This window comes from Coregonus clupeaformis, chromosome 7, assembly GCF_020615455.1.
Source record: "Coregonus clupeaformis isolate EN_2021a chromosome 7, ASM2061545v1, whole genome shotgun sequence".
NCBI lineage: Eukaryota > Metazoa > Chordata > Actinopteri > Salmoniformes > Salmonidae > Coregonus > Coregonus clupeaformis.
In genome coordinates, this window is record NC_059198.1 from 15,391,931 (window position 1) to 15,418,813 (window position 26,883).

General features: G+C 44.8%; 2 protein-coding genes across 6 annotated transcripts in view; both read left to right on the forward strand.

The window, feature by feature from the left end:
• Positions 1-24,151, forward strand: part of LOC121569920 (dnaJ homolog subfamily C member 13) — a 55,949-nt gene extending 31,798 nt beyond the window's left edge. For 2 of the 4 annotated variants that reach the window (XM_041881257.2, XM_041881260.2), the window contains exons 21-54: positions 66-83; positions 726-808; positions 1,044-1,197; positions 1,300-1,403; positions 1,562-1,721; positions 1,814-1,978; positions 2,165-2,269; positions 8,730-8,932; positions 9,065-9,149; positions 9,410-9,564; positions 9,688-9,888; positions 10,027-10,228; positions 10,405-10,520; positions 10,625-10,703; positions 10,880-11,015; positions 11,409-11,593; positions 11,881-11,955; positions 13,742-13,861; positions 14,036-14,428; positions 14,587-14,700; positions 14,960-15,076; positions 15,427-15,604; positions 15,873-15,964; positions 17,758-17,857; positions 17,955-18,029; positions 18,157-18,269; positions 18,497-18,666; positions 18,882-18,924; positions 19,074-19,247; positions 19,430-19,609; positions 19,934-20,074; positions 20,351-20,494; positions 21,086-21,185; positions 24,032-24,151. In XM_041881257.2, coding sequence (XP_041737191.1) covers positions 66-83; positions 726-808; positions 1,044-1,197; positions 1,300-1,403; positions 1,562-1,721; positions 1,814-1,978; positions 2,165-2,269; positions 8,730-8,932; positions 9,065-9,149; positions 9,410-9,564; positions 9,688-9,888; positions 10,027-10,228; positions 10,405-10,520; positions 10,625-10,703; positions 10,880-11,015; positions 11,409-11,593; positions 11,881-11,955; positions 13,742-13,861; positions 14,036-14,428; positions 14,587-14,700; positions 14,960-15,076; positions 15,427-15,604; positions 15,873-15,964; positions 17,758-17,857; positions 17,955-18,029; positions 18,157-18,269; positions 18,497-18,666; positions 18,882-18,924; positions 19,074-19,247; positions 19,430-19,609; positions 19,934-20,074; positions 20,351-20,494; positions 21,086-21,185; positions 24,032-24,129 — 4,578 coding nt within the window. In that variant the 3' untranslated portion in view covers positions 24,130-24,151. Of the gene's footprint in view, positions 1-65; positions 84-725; positions 809-1,043; positions 1,198-1,299; positions 1,404-1,561; positions 1,722-1,813; positions 1,979-2,164; positions 2,270-8,729; positions 8,933-9,064; positions 9,150-9,409; positions 9,565-9,687; positions 9,889-10,026; positions 10,229-10,404; positions 10,521-10,624; positions 10,704-10,879; positions 11,016-11,408; positions 11,594-11,880; positions 11,956-13,741; positions 13,862-14,035; positions 14,429-14,586; positions 14,701-14,959; positions 15,077-15,426; positions 15,605-15,872; positions 15,965-17,757; positions 17,858-17,954; positions 18,030-18,156; positions 18,270-18,496; positions 18,667-18,881; positions 18,925-19,073; positions 19,248-19,429; positions 19,610-19,933; positions 20,075-20,350; positions 20,495-21,085; positions 21,186-21,425; positions 21,535-24,031 lie in introns of all 4 variants that reach the window. The other 2 variants (XR_006001400.2, XM_041881261.2) reach the window with 2 other exon arrangements.
• A 1,762-nt stretch (positions 24,152-25,913) lies between these two features.
• Positions 25,914-26,883, forward strand: part of LOC121569919 (DNA topoisomerase 2-binding protein 1-A-like) — a 36,375-nt gene continuing 35,405 nt past the window's right edge. For both annotated transcript variants that reach the window (XM_045221177.1, XM_045221178.1), the window contains exons 1-2: positions 25,914-26,249; positions 26,690-26,783. In XM_045221177.1, coding sequence (XP_045077112.1) covers positions 26,697-26,783 — 87 coding nt within the window. In that variant the 5' untranslated portion in view covers positions 25,914-26,249; positions 26,690-26,696. The remainder of the gene's footprint in view (positions 26,250-26,689; positions 26,784-26,883) is intronic.

Genomic DNA, 26,883 nt, shown 5'->3' on the forward strand with positions numbered 1-26,883 from the left:
CTGTGTTGTCTCTTGCCCCATCCTCCCCCTCTTGTCTGTTGTTCTTTGCTGTCAATCAAATGCAGCAGGACAGAAATAACCTGGTAAGTAGAACTGACCTATGGGAACCCCTCTTCCTCCTTTTTGACCCCTCCCACTCTTACCTGTCAGTTTTAGAGCTCATGTAACACATGTTGTGGGATCCCATCTCTGTATTTTGATTTTTGTCACGGTTTATGTCAAAGGTTGTGTGTTTTTGTTGGTGTTTGTTATCATGACAGTATTTTTCACCTGGTGGTCAGTGACATTAAACGTTTGAATTCATTAATACAGTAAAAAAGGTATTTGTTAAAAAAACATATTGTAACATTGTGATAGATAAAATACATGCCATTCAATACATGCCAACCCATACCTACATGCCATACCTGACTCTGTTGTACCTTGAACGTTGTCTAGATCAAGATCTATATGTTCCCTTGCCAACTCCATTGCTGTCATTATCAAGCCAAAGATGAGAATTTGGCATGACAATGATTGACAGGAAATTGGCCTGATAGCCTGAGTGCCAGTCAATTCATGCTATTGTGAACGCTGGTGTTAGTGGTGTCATAATCATCGTAGCTGCAGTCATCCAATCACATCGTATCATCCACTCATGTAGAGCAGTTGTCCAACAACGCAGAGTTGACCATTGGAAAGGTCTAGTGTAGTAGTGACTGCCATTGTTCTTGGCTGTACTACAGAATCCCAACCAAAAACCTGTCGTTCTGAGAAAGAGGAGACAGAGGATCAAGATCGAAGCCAATTGGGAGCTCTTCTACTACAGGTACATTTGGTCACTTACTCACAAAATGGCCACCTTACTGTCTCTCTTACTAATATAGACTTTTGTGTTTTATCCTCTATATAAAAATACAAAATGTTTAATGTTTCTCAGGTTGGAGCAGCCTTCTACTTTAGAGGATAAAATAAATTCAATCAATCAATTCATGCATTAAAAGTGAATATTTTGATTTTGGATAAGTAGTCCCATCTCCATCTCTGGTTCTCCGGTGTCCTAGGTTCCAGTTGGACCACGCGCGGTCCAACCTCATCTGGAATCTGAAGACGCGGGAGGAGCTGCGGGATGCTCTGGAGGGAGAGATGAGGGCCTTCGGCGTGGACCGCGAGCTGGGCAACGCTAGCGTCATCTCCTGGAACCACCAGGAGTTTGAGGTCAGGGGTCAAACCAAATTATGACCATATTATATTATGATCATTGATTGATCGTGTGGATTGGTAGCTGACTTGTGGTGGGTGTTTGCGTATGTGTTGCAGGTGAAGTACGAGTGTCTTTCGGATGAGATTAAGATTGGTGATTATTACCTGCGTCTGCTGCTGGAAGAGGATGAGACGGACGAGTCGGGGGCCATCAAGAGATCGTAAGACATCAGCTACCTACAGCACAATCAGCTATGTCTAACCCATCTAATGAGAATATTGCTCTTAAATCCAATCGAAAGGATAAAGTAAAATGTTCAAATTGTTACATTTCCCCAGAGTTTCTTTAGCAATTTCCCTCCCTCTCGCTCTCGCTCAGGTACGAGTTCTTCAATGAGCTCTACCACCGTTTCTTGCTCACCCCCAAAGTCTCCATGAAGTGCCTGTGCCTGCAGGCTCTCACTGTCGTCTATGGGAAGTGCTGCGAGGAGATCGGCCCCTTCACCGACACCAAGTACATCATGGGCATGCTGGACCGGGTCAGTGCTGTGGCACACACAAACTGTCAGAGATCCGTTGGGACAGTTTTGTAATGGTAACAGTCTCTCTCTCTCCCCCTCTGTATTTACAGTCTACAGACAAACTGGAAAGAGACAGACTGATCCTATTCCTTAACAAACTCATCCTCAACAAGAAAAATGTAAAGGAGGTGATGGACTCCAATGGAGTCCGTATCCTAGTGGACCTGCTCACCCTGGCCCACCTACACACCAGCCGAGCCACCGTCCCACTACAGGTAGGTCTTTACAACTGCCCTGTCTGAACCACCCAAATTGTAGCATATTCTTTATGTTTTGATACAGTTACAGACCATGGAAGCGTATAGCTGTCGGAAGTCCAATAGAATTTCGACAGCTATATGCTTCCATTACAGGCCAGTCTGTCTGGTTTCATGTTAATAACGTACGTCTTTGTCTGTCAGAGCAACGTGATCGAGGCTGGGGCGGACATGAAGAGGGAGAGCGAGAAGGAGTGGTACTTTGGGAACGCAGACAAAGAGAGGAGGGGCCCCTTCAGCTTTGAAGAGGTACGTTTCTACTGAATGCAAAACCAAGACTGATGCTAAGCTCTACCCCAGGGTTCATCAACTAGGTTTGGCCTTGGGCCACATTTTCTCTGAGCTAATAGTCGGAGGGCCAGAACATAATTAGCATATCATATTAGCACAATTAATAGGCCTACACTACAAATTGAACAAAATATTTAAGACATCTGCGTAGTACATCATAAATTCAGTGACAATAACATAATAATTTCGATCTGATTAAGCTCATAAAATCACCAATGTCTCCATAAATAAAAAATAAAAAAGGTATGTTTTTCCTCTGTGCGTTGATTGGTGGGGAAAAACAGGTCTACGTAGCCTACTGTAGTCTACACTACTTTTATGTCAACATTTGTTCAGAACAATTAGCTTGATAGCAAGAGAAAATGTTGCTCTCAAAAAGTATCAAAAGAAAGGTGGATAATAAAAATTGAAGTTTCAGGGAAGAATGGACAGAGATATGCCTTCATCTTACCACCTTTCTCCAAAGCCAAGCCACTGTGTCTTATTTGCAATGAAAATGTCGCTGTTTTGCAAAGAATTCAATCTCAGACGGCTTTATGAATCTAAGCATGGTACTTTCAAAGTGGCCTTCCCGCTCCAGACAGAGGCCCGACGCAGAAACATTTAAGCACTAACTGTAAGCTACACACACAGCAGCAGAATCCTCCTTCGTGGCCTGACCCAACAACAGAAGGTCACAAGTGCCTCCCTAAAAGCGTCCTGGGTTCTAACCAAACACAACATGCCCTTCACAGATGCAGAGGTATTTAAAAAGTGCATGTTGACAGTTTTGGAGGAATTGGTTACCGACAAGTCTATGGATAGCATAATTGCGTCTGTCAAACAGGTGCCCCTGTCTGCGTCAACAGCCGGCCGCAGCGTCCATGCACTATAATAATAATAATATGCCATTTAGCAGATGCTTTTATCCAAAGCGACTTAGTCATGCGTGCATACATTTTTTTGTGAATGGGTGGTCCCGGGGATCGAACCCACTACCTTGGCGTTACAAGCGCCGTGCTCTACCAGCTGAGCTACTGAGGACCACCATGCACTGGTGGATGATGTGCATAGGATTGTTCTGGAGGGGCTCAGTCAGGCTGAGCATTTTTCCCTGGCTAGTGATGAGAGTACTGACAACACCGATGTAGCACAATTGTGTGTATATGTCCGTTATTTTCATGGAAATGACTTTAAAGAAGAGCTACTGCCACTGATTCCCCTCGAAGGACACACCACTGGGGACATCCTATTCACAAAGCTGGAAGAATTGTTTACGCAACATGGCCTGTCATTCGAAAAAGTCAACTTTGTGGTCACCGACAGGGCTCCTGCTATGGTGAGTAGACACAGGGGCCTGGTCAGCAGGTTGAAGGAAATTGCCCCACAAATGAATGGCTTGCATTGTCTCATCCATCAAGAGTGGCCTGTGTGCCAGACTAAACAGTGAGCTAAAAGATGTGATGGATAAACTAATGCGCATAATCAACTTTGTCAGGGAGACCTCACGCACCCAAGAACGTATTTTCCGCAAGCTTGTGACAGAATCAGAGGCGGCCACCCACGATGATCTCCTTTCACAACGACGTGCGCTGGCTGAGTAAAGGAAAAACTCTAGAACGATTCTGTGAACTACATGACCAGGTTGTGGATTTTCTCAGAAAAAGCCAAATGAGGGCAGCAGTTGACCGCCTTCGTATTCTGGAAATTGAGGAATTCCTCTCTGTTGCTTTTTTGGCTGACATATTCTGTCACTTAAACGGGTAAATCTGCGGTTACAAGGAGGAGGGACAGCAGTCGTGGACATGGTGGAACAACTTGAGGCCTTTACTAAGAAGCTTGAGTTGTTCTATTTGGACTTGTCATCCGGAAGGCTACTGCACTTCAGCACACTGAAGAAACGACAGGCAGAGGGACCAGGCCGCAGCATTGTCAGAGATGGAAGATTTCATCTAGCAGCTGAGGGACAACTTCTCCACCAGATTTGAAGACTACAGCGTGACCAAGGATATCATTGCGTTTGTACGTGATCCATTCACAGTCCGCCCAGGTGGAGAATTCTCCTCTCTTGCTAAGAAAACGATACCCTCGCTGGAACTGGCCGCAATTCAAACTGAGCTGGGCGGACTGTGCAACTTTCCCGTTAAGTAAGTAACTTAGTATTTAATAAATAGTCATAGGCTACTGACATTATTGTGATTATTATTAGTGGTTATCCAGGGATATTTTAGGTCTCATGCTGACAGTATTTTCTGTTTTGTTTTGTCATTACAGTAGCAGGTTATCCCGAGACTCCCGATACAGACATTCAGACACAGACATCGCCTTTTTTTCTTTAAATGATTGTTTTATGTAGGATGCAACCTTTTTGGCCAGTTGCAATTGTAAGTAGGCCTAATAAATAAATCCCACTTCTATTAGGCCTTTTTTATTTTACAACTGCGACCTGGCCAAGATAAAGCAAAGCAGTGCGGAATAAACAAAACGTACAGCCAATAACACAATAGAAAATCTATATACAGTGTGTGCAAATGTAGTAAGTTATGGAGGTAAGGCAATAAATAGGCCATAGTGTTAAAATTATTACAATTATAATTTAGTATTAACACTGGAATGATATATGCAGAAGATGATGTGCAGATAGAGATACTGGGGTGCAAATGAGCAAAATAAATAACAATGTAAATTACAATATGGGGATGAGGTAGTTGGGTGGGCTAATTACAGATGGGCTGTGTACAGGTGCAGTGATTGGTAAGCTGCTCTGACAACTGATGCTTAAAGATAGTGAGGGAGATAAGTGTCTCCAGCTTCAGAGATTTTTGCAGTTCGTTCCAGTCATTTGCAGCAGAGAACTGGAAGGAATGGCGACCAAAGGAGGTGTTGGCTTTGGGGATGACCAGTGAGAAATACCTGCTGGAACGCATACTACGGGTGGGTGTTGCTATGGTGACCAATGAGCTATGATAAGGCGGGGATTTGCCTAGAAGGGATTTATAGATGACCTGGAGCCAGTGGGTTTGGCGACAAATATGTAGTGAGGGCCAGCCAACGAGAGCGTACAGGTCACAATGGTGGGTAGTATATGGGGCTTTGGTGACAAAACGGATGGCACTGTGATAGACTACATCCAATTTGCTGAGTAGAGTGTTGGAAGCTATTTTGTAAATGACATCGCCGAAGTCAAGGATCGGTAGGATAGTCAGTTTTACGAGGGCATGTTTAGCAGCATGAGTGAAGGAGGCTTTGTTGCGAAATAGGAAGCCGATTCTAGATTTAACTTTGGATTGGAGATGCTTAATGTGAGTCTGGAAGGAGAGTTTACAGTCTAACCAGACACCTAGGTATTTGTAGTTGTCCACATATTCTAAGTCAGAGCCGGCGAGAGTAGTGATTCTAGTCGGGCAGGCAGCGTTCGATTGAAGAGCATGCATTTAGTTTTACTAGCGTTTAAGAGCAGTTGGAGGCCATTGAAGCGGAGGTTTGTTAACACAGTGTCCAATGAAGGGCCAGATGTATACAAAATGGTGTCGTCTGCGTAGAGGTGGATCTGAGAGTCACCAGCAGCAAGAGCGACATCATTGATATACACAGAGAATAGAGTCAGCCCGAGAATTGAACCCTGTGGCACCTCCATAGAGACTGCCAGAGGTCCAGACAACAGGCCCTCCGATTTGACACATTGAACTCTATCTGAGAAGTAGTTGGTGAACCAGGCGAGGCAGTCATTTGAGAAACCAAGGCTATTTAGTCTGCCAATAAGAATGCGGTGATTGACAGAGTCCAGATTGTCTAGCCCAGCTGATTTGTAGTGGTCCAGATTTTGCAGCTCTTTCAGAACATCAGCTATCTGAATTTGGGTGAAGGAGAAGCGGGGGGGGGGCATGGGCAAGTTGCAGCGGAGGGTGCAGAGCTGGTGGCCGGGGTAGGGGTAGCCAGGTGGAAAGCATGGCCAGCCGTAGCAAAATGCTTGTTGAAATGTTTGATTATCGTAGATTTATCGGTAGTGACAGTGTTTCCTAGCCTCAGTGCAGTGGGCAGCTGGGAGTAGGTGCTCTTATTCTCCATGGACTTTACAGTGTCCCAAAACTCTTTGGAGTTAGTACTGCAGGATGCAAATTTCTGTTTGAAAAAGTTAGCCTTTGCTTTCCTAACTGATTGTGGATATTGGTTCCTGACTTCCCTGAAAAGTTGCATATCGCGGGGGCTGTTCGATGCTAATGCCGTACGCCACAGGATGTTTTTGTGCTGGTCAAGGGCAGTCAAGTCTGGGGTGAACCAGGGGCTGTTCTTAGTTCAGAATGTTTTGAATGGGCCATGCTTATTTAAGATGGAGAGGAAAGCACTTTTAAAGAATAACCAGGCATCATCTACTGACGGAATGAGGTCAATATCCATCCAGGATGCCCGGGACAGGTCAATTAGAAAGGCCTGCTCGCTGAAGTGTTTTAGGGAGCGTTTGACAGTGATGAGGGGTGGTCGTTTGACCGCGGACCCATTACGGACGCAGGCAATGAGGCAGTGATCCTGGTTAAAGACAGCAGAGGTGTATTTAGAGGGTAAATTAGTCAGGATGATATCTATGAGAGTGCCCATGTTAACGGATTTAGGGTTGTACCTGGTAGGTTCCTTGATAATTTGTGTGAGATTGAGGGCATCTAGTTTAGATTGTAGGACGGCCGGGGTGTTAAGCATATCCCAGTTTAGGTCACCAAGCAATACTACTCTGAGGATAGATGGGGGGCAATCAATTCACATATGGTGTTCAGGGCTGAGGGGGGTCTGTAGCAAGCAGCAACAGTGAGAGACTTATTTCTGGAAAGGTGGATTTTTAGAAGTAGAAGCTCAAACTGTTTGGGCACAGACCTGGATAGTATGATAGAGCTATGCAGGCTATCTCTACAGTAGATTGCAACTCCGCCCCCTTTGGCAGTTCTATCTAGACGGAAAATGTTGTAGTTGGGAATGGACATTTCAGAATGTTTGGTGGCCTTCCTAAGCCAGGATTCAGACACTGCTAGAACATCAGGTTTGGCTGAGTGTGCTAACGCAGTGAATAACTCAAACTTAGGGAGATGGCTTCTGATGTTAACATGCAAGAAACCTGGTCTTCTAGTGCGTTGGGTACAGAGAAAAAAAGGGGGCGATTTCCGGAATAGATTCAGGGCATTATGTACAGACAAGGATATGGAAGGATATGAGTACAGTGGAGGTAAACCTAAGCGTTGGGTAAAGATGAAAGAGATAGCATCACTGGAGGCACCGATTGAGCCGGTCTCCGCGTGTGTGGGGGGTGGGACAAAGTATCTATCTGAGACAGGTTGAGCAGGACTGGGGGCTCTACATTGAAAAAGTATAGTTAGAACTAACCGAAATAGCAATAGGCAAGGCATATTGACATGGGAGATAGGCATAAAGCAGTCACAGGTGTTATTCGAGAGAGCTAAGACAACAGCTGGTAATGGCGACGAAATTTTGAGCTGAGGCTAAACAGATCAACAGGATGGGTTACCGTATAAAGGAACAGTCCAGCAGGCATCAGCTGTGTAGCTGAGTGATCATAAGGTCCGGTGAACAGCAATAAGTAAGTCCGGGAGCAGTTCAGTGGCTGCTACGCTACAGGCGAGCTGGAGGGACGGCTGTTGATTGCGTGTGCTAGCGGGCCGGGGCTAGCAGATGGTTCTTCGTGGTCGTCGCAACGGGAAGCCTGTTGAAACCACATCAGACGATTACGTCGGCAGACCAGTCGTGATGGATCGGCGGGGCTCCGTGTCAACACTAGGAGGTCCCGTCCGGTTGACAGAGAGGTAGATAGCCGGGAGATGGGCCTGGCTCGAGGCTAGCTCAAGGCTAACTGGGGTTAGCTTCAGGACAGTGGTGATTAGCCAACAACGACAACAGCCATTTGGTTGCAGCTAGCTACTTGCGATGATCTGGTGTTAAGGTCCAGTGATTCAGTGATTCCGGCAGAAAATCCAATATGCTCTTGCTCGATAGCGTGATGTTGATTGCGCTGCGGTTGCAGCTTTACGTTTCAGCACCACAAATGGTCCGCTGCCTGCTTTATTAGTTGACTGTCTCCTGCATTCTCACTCCTCATTAATTAAGTTAAAATGTAACTTTTGCATTATTTAGGTAGGGTCACTTCCTTCTTGGGACATTGCATTTGGGACTTTTTGCATCTCAGGTCCAAGATCATTTTATTTAATGAAAAAAATATTCATAATTGCTTTGGGGGGCCAAATAATATTGCCATATTTGGCCCGCGGGCCCCCAGTTGGGGAACTCTGCTCTACCCCAATAGGTCTGTTTCTCTTGATCCAGTGCCATTGATTAGGTCTTTTTTGGTATCCAAGACAATGTTCATTTTGTAACATCGGTGAACTATCCGTAAGTATGCTATCTTGATGACTGAAGATATCCACATTTCGCCCATCAGATGCAGGAGTTCTGGAGCAAGGGCGTGCTAACGGCCAAGACGCGGTGCTGGGCCCAGGGCATGGATGGCTGGCGCCCCCTGCAGGCCATCCCGCAGCTCAAGTGGTGCCTGCTGGCCAGTGGACAGGCGGTGATGAACGAGACGGACCTGGCCACGCTCATCCTCAATATGCTCATCACCATGTGCTCCTACTACCCCAGCAGGTAGGGAGAAGATCCTCAGTTATAACTCTTTTTTTTTAACTGTCTCTTTCTTCTCTCTCACTCGACCATCCCCCTCTCTCTCTTTTGCTGACACAAAGTTGAAAATGTGAAAATGTGTCTGTCTTTCCCCAGGGACCAGGACAATGCCATTATTCGTCCCTTACCCAAGATCAAGAGAATGGTCAGCGACAACACCTGCCTCCCTCACATTGTCCAGGTGAGCAGAACCAGCCTATTATTAGGTCTATCCTTCCTACCTCAATGGGACTTCCTGGTTAAATAAAGGTCAAATGTGTAATATTTCCTCTCTTCACCTCCCTATATAAAAAATACCCTGATGAAGGTTGCTTGAGACCAAAACGTTGGTCAAATAAGATCCATTCAATTGTTGGAATCAACATTAAAAGTGAGCTGGATAAAAAAATATATTTAAAAAATTGAGCAAATGTCATGTTTTCTGTTCCCTTCTCCAATCAGCTTCTACTGACCTTTGACCCCATCCTAGTGGAGAAGGTGGCCAACGTGCTGTACCTGGTGATGCAGGATAACCCCAACCTGCAGCGCCTCTACCTCACCGGCATCTTCTTCTTCATCATGATGTACACCGGCTCCAACGTGCTGCCTGTGGCCAGGTCCGAGATGCACATGTACACACACGCATGTCATACACACACATGCGCACTAACACTTTGCTCTTCAGATAGGTCTTTTAAGTTGTGCGTTTGGACTCTGTCACATCTTGTGTTTTTCTTTAGGTTCCTGAAGTACTGTCACCTGAAGCAGGCCTTCAAGTCAGAGGAGGCCAAAGGTACAGATATCGTCCAGCGCAGTGTGCTGGGGCCGGTGCTGCCTGAGGCCATGGTGTGTTACCTGGAGAACTACGAGGCAGAACGCTTCTCTGAGATCTTCCTGGGAGAGTTTGACACGCCGGAGGCTATCTGGAGCAGCGAGATGAGGTAGACACAAGCTGTCTGTCTGGGGGGAGGTCTAACAATTGTTTTGAAGAAGATTTTTCTATAAGTTTGTCTACATCTACCTCTTGTGTGTTGGTTTGTGTGTCTGATGTGTGTGTCATCCCCCCTGCCCCCCTCCAGGCGGATGATGATTGAGAAAATTGCGACCCACCTGGCTGACTTCAGCCCACGGCTGTACAGCAACACACGGGCCCTCTACCAGTACTGCCCCATCCCTGTAGTCAGCTTCCCCCAGCTGGAGAACGAGCTCTTCTGCAACATCTACTACCTCCGACACCTGTGTGACGCCAACCGCTTCCCCAACTGGCCCATCCGAGAGCCCGTATGTTCAATGTCTGTATGTGTGGGGGGGGTATTGACTGTGTGAGTCTTGAGAGAAGGGGCTTGTGAAAGGTTGATTTGAAGTTGCTTGAAGTGAAAGTGTGTATGAAAGGTGTTAGTGTATGAGCGAGATGGAGACTGTTAATAGTGCTCTGTGTTGTTGTCTGCCACCTGCAGGTGAAGCTGCTGAAAGACACCCTGGAGGCCTGGAAGAGGGAGGTGGAGAAGAAGCCTCCCTCCATGTCTGTGGACGACGCCTACGAAGTCCTCAACCTGCCCAAGGGACAGGGACAGTAAGTGGCCTTGCAAACATAAAGAAGAAGCTTCTCCCTCTCCTCTACAAGAGGTCTATCGGTACTCTGTATATGGAATATGTTTGATTTTGGTTTCTCCACAGACACGAGGAGAGTAAGATCAGGAAGGCCTACTTCAGACTGGCCCAGAAGTACCATCCGGACAAGAACCCAGAGGGCAGGGTACGTTACGTCACCATTTCTGCACCCTATTTCCTACGTAGTGCACTATATAGGGAATTAGGTGCCATTTGGGACACAGACATCATCCGAGTTTGAGGAGTTTTCCATCCCTGTCTTGACGCATTACCTTCATTGTTCAGAGGGGTGTGTGTTAATAACTGTCTCTGTGTGTTCAGGATATGTTTGAGAAGGTCAACAAGGCCTATGAGTTCCTGTGCACCAAGTCGTCCCGCATCATCGACGGCCCCGACCCCGAGAACATCATCCTCATTCTCAAAGCCCAGAGCATCCTCTTCAACAGACACAAACAAGGTCTGGCACTAATACTCGCAGTTTTCTCCACTGTCTGTAGTTATGTTATACGCATCAAAAGTGAATACACATGGAAGGTGCGTCACAATCGCTAAATGTAAACACAATTAGAGACACCATCATTTTTGGAGGCATGATATTGACGTGGCAGTGTTGCTGTAGCTAGCAAAAGAGTGTAGGAGCAATTGCTAACTAGCTGTATAAAAAAAATATTTAAAAAATCGGCTGGTTTGCTAAGCGTCTGGGTCATTAGCCACCGCAAATCTCTTTGCTAGCAAACGTGACGCTGTCTCCAAAACTGCAAGGTGTCTCCAGTAGTGTTTACTTTTTGACACTTTTGATACTTTCCAAGAGTATTATTAATGTAAACTGTTGTTGTCCTCTTGTCAACAGAACTTGAACCCTACAAGTACGCCGGCTACCCCATGCTCATCAAGACCATCACCATGGAGACGGGTGATGAGCAGCTGTTCTCCAAGACTTCCCCCCTGCTCCCGGCTGCAATCGAGCTGGCCTTCCACACGGTCAACTGCTCCGCCCTAAACGCTGAGGAATTACGCAGAGAAAGCGGCATTGAGGTATAACTAACAACACTACTGGCTATTCGGATATCATGATCATATTCATTAGGCACCAAACGGAAGTAAACTGACTAAACAGGGAGTTGTCCAATAAGAAATGCTAGTTTTCCTTTTCCATTGCAAAAAGTGTTGCTATGTTTTGAAACGGTGTGCACTAATGAATACGACTCAGATACTACTGTTGCAACAATATTCACCTTTTCTGATCGACATTCCTACATTCATACTTTCATGGTTTATAACATGATCTAAAAAAAGTATCCCCCATCCACCCTTTCCGCCAGATTCTGTTGGACGCCCTATCCCGGTGTGTCGCTGTTTTAACCGCTTCCAGCAAGTCTGATGACATGGCTGTTCAAGTAAGACCACCAGATCCACAGTGTAGAGCCGTGGCCGAGACACATATACGATTCCCCCACCGGAGACTGGGGTTCATTCCTCGTGTCTACCCTTTCCACTGTTTCTGTCTTCCCCTCTAATTTCCTTACTGTCTGAATAAAGTGTAAAATCCCCTTTTATTTATATATATACATATATATTAGAATACAGTGCTAATAATGTGACATAGATGTTTGTGGATGTTGTGTATTCTTAAATAAATATATATATATATATATACACACACACACACTACCGTTCAAAAGTTTGGGGTCACTTAGAAATGTCCTTGTTTTCGAAAGAAAAGCAATTTTGTTGTCTATTAAAATAACATCAAATTCATCAGAAATACAGTGTAGACATTGTTAATGTTGTAAATGGCTATTGTATCTGGAAACAGCTGATTTAAAAAAAAAATGAATATCTACATAGGCGTACAGAGGCCCATTTATCAGCAACCATCAGTCCTGTGTTCCAATGGCACGTTGTGTTTGCTAATCCAAGTTGATCATTTTAAAAGCCTAATTGATCATTAGAAAACCCTTTTGCAATAATGTTAGCACAGCTGATAACTGTTGTGCTGATTAAAGAAGCAATAAAACTGGCCTTCTTGAGACTAGTTGAGTATCTGGAGCATCAGCAATTGTGGGTTCGATTACAGGCTCAAAATGGCCAGAAACAAAGCGACTCCGGGATGCTGACCTTCTAGGCAGATTTGCAAAGAAAAAGCCATATCTCAGACTGGCCAATAAAAAGAAAAGATTAAGATGGGCAGTCTGAGATATGGCTTTTTCTTTGCAACTCTGCCTAGAAGGTCAGCATCCCGGAGTCGCCTCTTCACTGTTGACGTTGAGACTAGTGTTTTGTGGGTACTATTTAATGAAGCTGCCAGTTGAGGGACCTGTGAGGCGCCTGTTTGTCAAACTAGACACTCTAATGTATATGTCCTCTTGCTCAGTTGTGCACTGGGGCCTCCCACTCCTCTTTCTATTCTGGTTAGAGCCAATTTGCGCTGTTCTGTGAAGGGAGTAGTACACAGCGTTGTACGAGATCTTCAGTTTCTTGGCAATTTCTCGCATGGATAGCCTTAATTTCTCAGAACAAGAATAGACTGACGAGTTTCAGAAGAAAGTTCTTTGTTTCTGGCAATTTTGAGCCTGTAATCGAACACACAATTGCTGATCCTCCAGATACTCAACTAGTCTCAAGAAGGCCAGTTTTATTGCTTCTTTAATCAGCACAACAGTTTTCAGCTGTGCTAACATAATTGCAAAAGGGTTTTCTAATGATCAATTAGCCTTTTAAAATGATCACCTTGGATTAGCAAACACAACATGCCATTGGAACACAGGACTGATGGTTGCTGATAATGGGCCTCTGTACGCCTATGTAGATATTCCATTAAAAATCAGCAGTTTCCAGCTACAATAGCCATTTACAACATTAACAATGTCTACATTGTATTTCTGATCAATTTGATGTTATTTTAATGGACAATAAAAATTGCTTTTCTTTCAAAAACAAGGAACTTTCTAAGTGACCCCAAACTTTTGAACGGTAGTGTATATATACATATATATTAGAATACAGTGCTAATAATGTGACATAGATGTTTGTGGATGTTGTGTATTCATATATATGTAAGAATACACAACATCCACAAACATCTATGTCACATTATTAGCACTGTATTCTAACCCATACATGTCTGGCTGGACATTAGTGGTTCAGTGTTGAAAGGGGCTGTGTTGTGTTGCCTGTGCCTAGGTGTGCGGCCAGGTGTGTAAGTGCTACAGTGTAGCGGCTCAGTTTGAGGAGTGCCGGGAGAAGATAATCGAGCTCCCTAACATCATCAGGGACCTGTGTCACGTGCTCTACTATGGGAAGGTGAGATCTCTACTTAATCATGTAACAACAGCCTTGTATCGCTGGCTCTGTATACACTGTGATACCACTCTATCATCCAATGCAGAAAGGGCAAACATAAAAAATAAAAATAAAGAGATTTTAAAATTGAGCCTATACATTCAATTGAAAGCAATTTCTCTTGTACTCTCTCAGGGTCTCCCGCGGACGGCGGCGCTGGCTGTGCAGTGCGTCAGCTCCTTCGCTGTGGATTACTTCCTGCAGACGCACCTGTACCATGCCGGCGTGCTCTGGCACCTCCTGGTGCACCTGTTCAACTACGACTACACGCTGGAGGAGAGTGGCGTGGCCACCAGCCAGGACACCAACCAGCAGGAGGTGGCCAACAGCCTGGCCAAGCTTAGCCTAGTGGCCCTTAGCCGTCTGGGAGGCTACACCCCGCCACCCCCACCCCCCGGAGAGGGAGGTGTAGTGGAGACTAACGGGGTGGAGGGGCAACCCCCGGAGAACCCGACGATTCGTAAGAGCCTGGCAGCCATGCTCACCCCCTATATTTCAAAGAGGTTAGGGTCGGTGGCACCGGCTGAGGTTAGTGATATGGGAAACTGTAAAAGGTAGATATGCAGATTAGACACAATAACACACATACTCATAGACCCACTAGTTAAAACACTCTTGACGATATACTATGATATGCCACACTTCACACACACATTCACTCATGCTTCTGTTTCCATGTCTACTAGGTGTTGAAGCTGCTGAACAGTAACTCTGAGAACCCCTACCTTATCTGGAACAACGGGACCCGGGCCGAGCTGCTGGAGTTCCTAGAGGACCAGCAGGAGGCCAACATCAGGAGGGTGAGCAGAGCAGAGCACACGGACTGGCTCTATCATATGTTTCAGCATGGACGTCCGTTATCGCTGTAGAATTGGGTCGTGTTCATTAGGCACCATACAAAAGAAAATGGTCTGAAATGTGGAGGGACTACCCAATTAGAAACTCTTGTTTTCCGTTGCAGTGTTTTGGAATGTTTTCTATTGCATGCCCTAATGAACATGACTCTGTATTATTGGGCATCCTGTGTTGTGAGTATAGTCATGTCTCTCTCTGTCCTAGGGGGAGAACGATAAGAGCTTTGGCTCAGAGTTTGTGTTCAGCGACCACGGTAAAGAGCTGATCGTGGGCGAGATCTTTGTCAGGGTCTACAACGAGCAGCCTGCCTATCCTCTGGAGGTGAGCCCCAACACTCGGTGTAGCGTTTGACCTTGCCCCATACTCCTCCCAGTTACTGTCAACCACTGTTCAAGCAAATTGCTACTAACAACATTGTAGTCATTGTCATGTTCATAGTCATGTCATTAAGTAGCACTCAGTCACGGTAATCCATTTGCTTCATGCAGCTCACAGTAATATCTGAAAACCTGCAGGTAATTATCTGGTAATACCTAGGTATTTAGCTACAATAATATCATTAAATAGAACGCTAGTAATTTGTTGTATTTCCATTGCTATATCCATCCATAGATTTAGTTTAGTTTGTATTATAAGCCTATAACCATGTCTCCCTGGTCTCCATGGTCCAGTACCCCAAGGCGTTTTCAGCCAGCCTGCTGGACTACGTGGGCTCCCAGGCCCAGTACCTCACCACCCTACTGGCCATGTCCCAGAGCAACAAGGTGGAGTCCCAGCAGCATGCCGAGAGGCTCCGCTGGGCCGAGATGGCCCTGGAGGCCCTCCGCAACGTCATCAAGAACAACCCAGGTACACAACAACCTACTTCTATGATTTCTACAGTCACCCCTACTACTACTGCAGTCAAAACGACTACTACCATTTATCCCACTACTATGAAAAGTACTTTTTAAGATTGCTGAAGCAAGTACACACATTTTGCTTTAGGAGAGTTAAGAAATGCCCCTCCTAGTAGTTTTTTGAACTGTCTTCGTTGCCTTTTCTCCTCACCTGAGCTAACTGAAAGTGTGCTCATTGGTCTTTGTGGTTTGCTGACTTGACTCTTTGTGACCCCCAGGTTCGGAGACGGAGTGCATCGGCCATTTCAAGCTGCTGTTCTCCTTGTTACGGGTTCATGGGGCTGGGAAGGTACAGCAGCTAGCACTGGAGGTAAAACAGAACTAAAATATTCATTGTTTTATTTCATTATTGACTGAATTTGTTATAGAACATTTAGTAGAACACTTTCATGTGATATCCTGTGGGACACATACAGTGGGGGAAAAAAGTATTTAGTCAGCCACCAATTGTGCAAGTTCTCCCACTTAAAAAGATGAGAGAGGCCTGTAATTTTCATCATAGGTACACGTCAACTATGACAGACAAATTGAGAAGAAAAAAATCCAGAAAATCACATTGTAGGATTTTTTATGAATTTATTTGCAAATTATGGTGGAAAATAAGTATTTGGTCACTTACAAACAAGCAAGATTTCTGGCTCTCACAGACCTGTAACTTCTTCTTTAAGAGGCTCCTCTGCACTCCACTCGTTACCTGTATTAATGGCACCTGTTTGAACTTGTTATCAGTATAAAAGACACCTGTCCACAACCTCAAACAGTCACACTCCAAACTCCACTAAGACCAAAGAGCTGTCAAAGGACACCAGAAACAAAATTGTAGACCTGCACCAGGCTGGGAAGACTGAATCTGCAATAGGTAAGCAGCTTGGTTTGAAGAAATCAACTGTGGGAGCAATTATTAGGAAATGGAAGACATACAAGACCACTGATAATCTCACTCGATCTGGGGCTCCACGCAAGATCTCACCCCGTGGGGTCAAAATGATCACAAGAACGGTGAGCAAAAATCCCAGAACCACACGGGGGGACCTAGTGAATGACCTGCAGAGAGCTGGGACCAAAGTAACAAAGCCTACCATCAGTAACACACTACGCCGCCAGGGACTCAAATCCTGCAGTGCCAGACGTGTCCCCCCTGCTTAAGCCAGTACATGTCCAGGCCCGTCTGAAGTTTGCTAGAGTGCATTTGGATGATCCAGAAGAGGATTGGGAGAATGTCATATGGTCAGATGAAACCAAAATAGAACTTTTTGGTAAAAACTCAACTCGTCGTGTTTGGAGGACAAAGAATGCTGAGTTGCATCCAAAGAACACTATACCTACTGTGAAGCATGAGGTTGGAAACATCATGCTTTGGGGCTGTTTTTCTGCAAAGGGACCAGGACGACTGATCCGTGTAAAGGAAAGAATGAATGGGGCCATGTATCGTGAGATTTTGAGTGAAAACCTCCTTCCATCAGCAAGGGCATTGAAGATGAAACTTGGCTGGGTCTTTCAGCATGACAATGATCCCAAACACACCGCCCGGGCAACGAAGGAGTGGCTTCGTAAGAAGCATTTCAAGGTCCTGGAGTGGCCTAGCCAGTCTCCAGATCTCAACCCCATAGAAAATCTTTGGAGGGAGTTGAAAGTCCGTGTTGCCCAGCGACAGCCCCAAAACATCACTGCTCTAGAGGAGATCTGCATGGAGGAATGGGCCAAAATACCAGCAACAGTGTGTGAAAACCTTGTGAAGACTTACAGAAAACGTTTGACCTGTGTCATTGCCAACAAAGGGTATATAACAAAGTATTGAGAAACTTTATTTTCCACCATAATTTGCAAATACATTCATTAAAAATCCTACAATGTGATTTTCTGGATTTTTTTCTAATTTTGTCTGTCATAGTTGACGTGTACCTATGATGAAAATTACAGGCCTCTCTCATCTTTTTAAGTGGGAGAACCTGCACAATTGGTGGCTGACTAAATACTTTTTTTCCCCCAATGTATATACTTGCAAACGTATCTGTTTTCGAAATCAACCAATCAATCAGCCCATATGCATGCACTGTATATTTCAATCCCTGACCTAAGACCTGTTTTTGTGTCCTCCCTAAGGTTGTGAACACAGTTACCTCCAACCAGGACTGTGTGGCCAACATCGCGGAGTCCCTGGTGCTGTCCAACTTACTGGTGCTACTGCACTCTCTGCCCTCAAGTAAGACCACAGAACACCTACTGCATCTAGTCCTTTCTGCTAGCTATATACACTTTTATTCAAAAACGACCTGTCTGATTTTCTGTATCCCTTTCAGGCCGGCAGCTTGTACTGGAAACTTTATACGCCTTGACCTCCAACACCAAGATAGTCAAAGAAGCTATGACTAAGGGTCAGTATTATGCCGATTTATTGTTAGTTCTTGAATATACAGTATAATATTCTGTTGTGTATATGGGCTTATATCATCGTCTGTTGCCATGGGTAACCGTCCCTCTTTCCCTCCCTCTCTCCTCCAGGTGCGTTGATCTACCTTCTGGACCTCTTCTGTAACTCCACCCACCCCCAGGTGCGCTCCCAGACGGCCGAGCTCTTCTCCAAAATGACCTCTGACAAGCTGGTGGGGCCCAAGGTGAGGCAGTGTCCCTGTGTGGAGGATGAAAGGGAGAGACCTATCCCTCTGTAGAGACTACTTTAGGACTGCGTCCCATATGGCAACCTATTCCCTATTTAGTGAATAGGGAAAAGTAGTGCTCTAAATAGGAACTAGGGTGCCATTTGGAAGTATTTTTGCCCTCACTCATTCTCTGTCCCACATCTTCTGTCTTTCTCTCTCTCCCTCATCCCTCTCTCTCTCAGGTGCGTCTGACTCTGATGCGCTTCCTGCCGGGCGTGTTCATGGACGCCATGCGGGACAACGCGGAGGCAGCAGTGCACATCTTCGAGGGGACGCACGAGAACCCGGAGCTCATCTGGAACGACGGCTCCCGGGAGACTGTCTCCACCACTGTCCGGGAGATGATGCTTGAGTACGCAACCACCTTTCTCTCGCTCTCTCTCACACACACACACACACACACACCATGTGGCTTTGTAGTCGTTAGGCCCTAAATTGTTCCTGACCCTGTAAAGTGTTGACATAATGACAGCACAATATTTAGCTGTGAAATTATGTAATACACCATTTATACTGTATATTTGATTTGTGTCTTTTGTACGATATATTCCTCCTTATCCTCTGCAGGCACTTCAAACAGCAAAAGGATAATCCTGATGTCAACTGGAGAGTAAGTGTATCCATATTCAATGTAATGCTGTTCTGTATGTTGTGGATTTCATCGTAGGCCTACAGAGAATAAGAATAAACGCTCAAACAACAAAATAATCACATGGGATGCCATTGTACTAATGTTTATGATATACGGTGTGTTGACAGCTGCCAGAGGAGTTCACGGTGGCGTATGGGGCGGGGCAGGGTGAGCTGGCGGTGGGCGGAGTCTTCCTACGTATCTTCATCGCTCAGCCAGGCTGGGTGCTGCGCAAACCCAGAGAGTTCCTAGTGTCCCTCCTGGAGACCCTTACTGAGCTGTACGAGAAAAACAACCCCAATGTGAGTACACACACGTGTTCATCTCCTTGCATGAGATTATCTCGCTGAGTGAATTTAAAGCACATTTGGTACACACACACACTTCCTGTAACTGAGCAGAAAAAAATATCTATTGTCATCTCATAGAATTCCCTGTATCTCCATTTTGGTTTGATAAACCTTTCGCTGCTCGTTTCCAACAGGGTGAGGCCCTGGAGACTGTTACCACGGCGGCGGTGTGTTTGTTCAGCACCCAGACCCAGCTGTGTGACCAGGTCCCTCCCCTGGGCCACCTGCCTCGCATCCTGGCTGCACTGACCCACAAGAACAACGCTGTGCCCAAGAGCTCCATCCGCCTCATCCATGTGCTGTCGGACAACGAGGTGCGTTCACAGTGTAGGGCTACAACAAACATAAATTCATGATATTTAATGGGCAAGATAAACTGACTACCTTAAGCTATAATTGGCTAATGTAGTGGTATAACTATAACCAAGCCAGTTTATCTTGCCCATTAAATATCATGAATTTATGTGCCGTCATTTTTATATGTGTTGTTATTCCATGTCATTTGAGTGTTTTATATAGTCCTGATTGATTGTGAGGTCAACGATCTTCCCAAGTACACTAAATATGTGTTATATTTATTTCTGTCACACGTGGAAAGGTATTTAAGTTGAATTCCATTTTTCTGTATGTGTGTGCAGCAATGTGTGCGCTCCATGGCCTCTCTGGAGACCATCGGTCCTCTGATGAGTGGGATGAAGATGAGGGCGGACATGGCAGGACTGGCCTGCGAGGCGCTCAACCGAATGTTCCAGAGAGAGCAGACTGACCTGGTGGCTCAGGTACCTCATCTCTATTATGGTTACATCCCAAATGGCACCCTATTCCCTATGTAGTGCACTACTTTTTTACCAGGGCTCTTGTCAAAAGTAGTGCACTATAGGGAATAGATAGCAATTTGGGATGCATCCCATCTCTCTCTTTTTAGGTTTCATTTTCTCACACCATTTCTTACTGTTAATTCCTTAGCAAAAGACATGTTGTGTGCCGTCCTTTTTATATGTGTTGTTATTCCATGTCATTTGAGTGTTTTAATGTGTTTGTACGTGCACACACAGGCCCTAAGAGTGGATTTGGTGCCGTACCTTCTGCGGCTACTGGAAGGGATCGGGCTGGAGACCTTAGACAACCCCTCGGCCACCAAGGCTCAGATCGTCAAGGCTCTCAAGTCCATGACACGCAGTCTGCAGTATGGAGAACAGGTAAGGCACCACTGGCTTTATGTTAATCAAAATATCATCCAACATATCAACAGGGCTCCAGACTAACATTTTCCCCTGATGGCACTGGTGCCACTAACTTTTACAGAATGGCTCGTTCATCACAGCAGCAGGCCCCAGCGAAACAGGGACAGGGCAGAGACTTTTATTACAGGAATCATGAGGATAATGCATATCACTGTTTAAACAAATCATGGTTTTAGTAGCCTGAAAAAATTGGATGTTTTGGAGTGAGGTGAGCATGTAGAATGTGCAGCTTGCATCAATGCAACCAATTAAAAATGTAACTCGCACAGCCAACTCAAAAGGACGCAAAATGTGACTAAATTGTCGCAATATTAACTACCTGTAGTATACTGAGGCAGAGCACAGCTGTTTGATGTATTTGAACTTGTAGTTGAAATGTATGTATTGTGTTTATGTTGTGTGTAATGTATTGTGTACAGTGTTTATTTTGTATACAGCAGTACCGTGTGTCTAAGACACTTTTCCCCTCAGGACATTAAAGTTGATCTTATCTTAACTGCTATGGTACTGTACACGTGTATCAGTCTGAGTGGTCCTGTGTTGCAGGTGAATGAAATCTTGGCTCGGTCCACTGTGTGGAGTGCCTTCAAAGACCAGAAACATGACCTGTTCATCTCTGAGTCCCAGACCGCAGGGTACCTCACAGGTAGGAATCTGCACACACTCACGCGCTCACACACATTATGTTATGCACTACAAAGAAGGTAAGTTTAGAGGGGGCATTCTACGAGCTCAATCTGAATCCTTCGTTCTTCTATGCTTCCCTTGGGCACTTTGTGGCTGCTGCCTCTTCACTTTGTGCTTAGTACCCTCCCTCCTTTTCCTCTCTTCCTCCTTTCCTTCCCTTTCTCCTCCTTCTCCTCTTCCTCCACATTTCCTTCTCCAGGTGTGTCCACTCCCTCTCTCATGGCAGCCAGCAGCCCCCTGCGGAGTGGGCTGTAGTTTCCTGTGCAGGGCCCTCCCAGCGCTCCTCCTCTCTCTTTGCTCTGACGCAGGTAGACTTTATCCTTGCTGTCATGCCACCCTCCACCTCCACTCTTTGACCTGTCACCCTCCATCTTGTGCCACTTCAGTTTTTACATTTCCACTTTTCCCCACTCATCTCCATCTCCAGACATGGATTGGAAAAACACTATACGGATGAAGTTCCTGTAGCACAAATCAATGGGTGAATCCTCTGAACCAGTAATGTGGCAGCCCTGCCCTTGATAAGCCAACAGTGTCCCTAATAAAGTAAACAGTGGCAATATGCTCACTGACACTCTCGGTAGCAATAGTTCATATACTCATATACCTCCATGCCATCTCTAGTACCACCTCCCCATACAACCAACCCTGTAGCATAACCACACGATGTAGCACTTGCATCAGATAGTGACTTTCACTTGCACCACATCATGCCTCCTCAGTCACCCAGTTTGAACATTCGCAGTGGCCTTTAGTATGTCTTGGCTTGTAAAATTCTGGCAACTTTCCAAGAATTCTCGGGTTTAATAAATCCTGTTAGGACTCCAGATTTCCTGTTTATTCCCTCCTGATTCCAGAAGTCTTACAACCTCAATTTCTGAAACAACTGGGAATTTTTGGAAAGTTACCAGAATTTTGCCACCCTAAGTACAGTTGAAGTTGGAAGTTTACATACACTTAGGTTGGAGTCATTAAAACTTGTTTTTTAACCACTCCACACATTTCTTGTTAACAAACTATAGTTTTGGCAAGTCGGTTAGGACATCTACTTTGTGCATGACACAAGTAATTTTTCCAACAATTGTTTACAGACAGATTATTTCACTTATAATTCAGTGTATCACAAAGTTTACATACACTAAGTTGACTGTGGCTTTAAACAGCTTGGAAAATTCCAGAAAATGATGTCATGGCTTTAGAAGCTTCTGATAGGCTAATTGACATAATTTGAGTCAATTGGAGGTGTACCTGTGGATGTATTTCAAGGCCTAACTTCAAACTCAGTGCCTCTGCTTGACATCATGGGAAAATCCAAAGAAATCAGCAAAGACCTCAGAATAAAAATCGTAGACCTCCACAAGTCTGGTTCATCCTTGGGAGCAATTTCCAAACGCCTGAAGGTACCACGTTCATCTGTACAAACAATAGTACACAAGTATAAACACCATGGGACCACGCAGCCGTCATACCGCTCAGGAAGGAGATGCGTTCTGTCTCCTAGAGATGAATGTACTTTGGTGCGAAAAGTGCAAATCAATCGCAGAACAACTGCAAAGGACCTTGTGAAAATGCTGGAGGAAACAGGTACAAAAGTATCTATATCAACAGTAAAACGAGTCCTATATCGACATAACCTGAAAGGCCGCTCAGCAAGGAAGAAGCCACTGCTCCAAAACCGGCATAAAAAAGCCAGACTACGGTTTGCAACTGCACATGGGAACAAAGATCGTACTTTTTGGAGAATTGTCCTCTGGTCTGATGAAACAAAAATAGAACTGTTTGGCCATAATGACCATCGTTATGTTTGGAGGAAAAAGGGGGGACCTTGCAAGCCGAAGAACACCATCCCAACCGTGAAGCACGGGGGTGGCAGCATCATGCTTTGGGGGTGCTTTGCTGCAGGAGGGACTGGTGCACTTCACAAAATAGATGGCATCATGAGGAAGAAAATTATGTGGATATATTTTAGCAACATCTCAAGACATCAGTCAGGAAGTTAAAGCTTGGTCGCAAATGGGCAATGACCCCAAGCATACTTCCAAAGTTGTGGCAAAATGGCTTAAGGACAACAAAGTCAAGGTATTAGTGGCCATCACAAAGCCCTGACCTCAATCCTATAGAAAATGTGTGGGCAGAACTGAAAAAGCATTTGCTAGCAAGGAGGCCTACAAACCTGACTCCGTTATGAGGAATGGGCCAATATTCACCCAACTTATTGTGGGAAGCTTGTGGAAGGCTACCCGAAACATTTGAACCAAGTTAAACAATTTAAAGACAATGCTACCAAATACTAATTGAGTGTATGTAAACTTCTGACCCACTGGGAATGTGATGAAAGAAATAAAAGCTGAAATAAATTATTCTCTCTACAATTATTCTGACATTTCACATTCTTAAAATAAAGCGGTTATCCTAACTGACCTAAGACAGGGAATTTTAACTAGGATTAAATGTCAGGAATTGTGAAACTGAGTTTAAATGTTTTTGGCTAAGGTGAATGTAAACTTCTGACTTCATCTGTATGTCTCACTCTTATCTAATCCTCTGTCTTTGTCTCTCTCTCTCTCTCTCTCTCTCTCTCCCCCCTCTCTCTCTCTCTCCCCTCTCTCTCTCTCTCTCTCTCCCCCCTCTCTCTCTCTCTCTCTCTCTCCCCCCTCTCTCTCTCTCCCCCCCTCTCTCTCTCTCTCTCTCCCCCCCTCTCTCTCTCTCTCTCTCTCTCCCCCCCTCTCTCTCTCTCTCTCTCTCCCCCTCTCTCTCTCTCTCTCTCTCTCTCTCTCTCTCTCTCTCTCTCTGTGGTTCCTGCAGGTCCAGGTGTAGCAGGCTACCTTACAGCAGGAACCGGCTCCACAGTGCTGCCCAGCGTTCCGCCCCCTGTGGACAATGACATTGGAGACTCGGGTTGATTGACTGAGTGACAGACAGACTGAGAGAGAAGTGCTCAGGCATCCAGACTACCCTGCGGCTCACAGGCTGCTGCTCAGAGAGACTGCTCAGCTCCCCGAAGGAGAAAGAGAGGGAGGAAGGAGAGGGGGCCATCATTTTACATTTACGTCATTTAGCAGACGCTCTTATCCAGAGTGCTTTTTTTTTTTTTTTCATACTGGTCCCCCGTGGGAAACGAACCCACAACCCTGGCGTTGCAAACGCCATGCTCTACCAACTGAGCTACAGGGGATATCATCACAGACTATCATTGACTGTCTCCTAAATGTCTGCCATCAAACGCTTAAAATGTCACTATCCTTCCCCTGCCCCCAAACAGTCGTCGTAAACCTTTGTTTGATTGTTTTAAAGCGAATGATAACACTTGTTGTCGAATCTACTTTTTTTTCTTCTGTTTTTGTGCTTTGTTTTTTCCAATGAGACAAAAATAGTTTACTTTTGTATGAATATATTTTTTAATCTTAATTTTTTTTTGTGGGGGAAAAGACAAACGGAAGAATATCTGGGCCTACCTCTCCCTCCATTCTCTTCTCCTTCCTCTCCTCCATCATGCCCGGTCTCACTACTCTGCCTGGCAACACACACCCTCACAGATCACAGCCACTAGTCCTGAAGGAGGGTACTGTATGTGTATCTGGCCTGAACATGTAATCACTGGACAAAGATGAACTTAATCTCCTCCGCTCACCAGTTTACAGGACCAGTCAAACCTTTCCTAATTTTATAATGTATGTTTTAGTGTCGTATGGAAGAGGTTGAAAAATGTGAGGAGGAACTCACAGAACTGTGGTGTATTATTGCTTTGACCTCCCCTTCCTCTAAAAGGAACAGCGCCGGGGACTTTGAGACAGAAGCTGACGTCTAGTCTTGCCCTGTCTGCCCCTTTTGAAGTGGCCATATGTGCGTTCGTTGTCTCCTTTCTGTCTTACCCCAATCATGATGATCCTGCTCCATACTTTGCTCTACTCACTCTATTTGGAGTTTATCGTTTCTGCCGAAACCAACAAAAATGTTGTATGTTATTTTCCTTCCCCAGAATGCAAAAAGCACTCTAATATTTATAGGTAAATAAGTCTTTACCAACTCAAATGAGCTTCTGCTAAGACATGAGGAATGATACTGACTCTGATTATAAATATATGACTAGTGCAATTGTGAAATGTTCAATGTAATATGATGAACTTTCTATATTGAATGTACATTTTTTTTTCAATCAGTCGTACTTGTACATACAATTTTAAGAATAAAAGGGAACCCACAGTGTTATTTTCTCTTCATGTGTGTTTCTATTTTCAATGATACTGAGAAGAATGAATGACAATATAAAGTACAGTCAGATAAGAGAAATGTCAAACTTTATACCAAAGTGGGGTATAGCAACACTACATACATTGACAGAACAAGCATACTCTTGTGCCATAAAGGTCCAGAATCTTGGGCTGCAGTACAGATACTAACAATATACATCTAATCAATGTACAACTCATACTTGTTAGTATTTCAGTTATTTCTGATATTTTAAGTAAACTGGGCTTCAGATTTGACCCTTTCATTTTGGGGGGGGGGTCATCTTAATGGTGTGCCATTGGTGGCATGCTGAATCAGCTACACAGCAGGCAGCAGCAACGGTAAGTGGAAATCGTGTTGGATTTGAGTTTATTTATATGCCTGCCAGCAGAGGGCGCACATACAAGTTCACTTTATTTTCTTAGGACCCCCACAACCTCACTTCCGTCTGCAGCTGATTACCATTTCCGCGCGCGAATAGCAACACCTTCAAGATGTTTGCACTATTGTTTTCTTTTTTTCCAGAGTTGTTGTACACAAGTGATCGAGGCAAATGACCTGTGAATTACGATAACAATGATTGTTTGTTCAGGTTTAAACATTTTATTTTGATGGTCTTCAAGCTCTGTGAATGACGAGTTCGGATTCGAGCAGTCGTCCACTCGTCTTCATTTGGGCCACTCGCGAGCTCGATTCCTTTTAAAACTGTTCATGTTGTTTGCTAGTTTTAGATAAGTTAACAAACCTAGTTATTTCCTAAAGGAACAATATATAATATTGGAGGTCTAATAAGGTAAGAACATTGGTGAACCAGGGCCCGGTTTCCCAAAAACATCTTAAGGCTTAAGTTCATTGTTAGAACCATAGCTACGATCCTATGGTTCTAACGATAAACTTGGACTTGGATGCCTTTTTAAACCGGGCCCTGAACTGTTCCCATGGCCCAGACGTTTGAGCATATACACACCGCACATTCGCGGCCATAGCAGAAAGTGACTGCCATGTTATAATTACTTGTCAGCTAATGTTAGCTAGCTAACGTTAAATATGTAGATGACACTATAGTCACTAAAATAAGTTAAGTTAGCTGGTTAACAATGTAATCTAGCAACTAGCTATATTCTCTGTAGCTAGCTAACGTAAGCTATATGTCACGAATTAAAGAGCCAGTATTAGCCATATGACTGTTCCTAATTCCATATAACGGGTTAATGCACTTCTGTCACATGGTAGGTTGACGATGTCAAAAAGAGATGGAGATGGCTTCGTTGTGAAGTTTGTAGAAGTCAATGGACAAAAGACAGACCTTGCTGTCAAGGCCTATGAGGTGAGTGCCACTTTGATTATGATACCAGTGTCCATGACTAACCACTAACATTTGATAGTAAAATGGTCATGCTTTTTGTTTCTCCAGCAGTGTTTGTTAT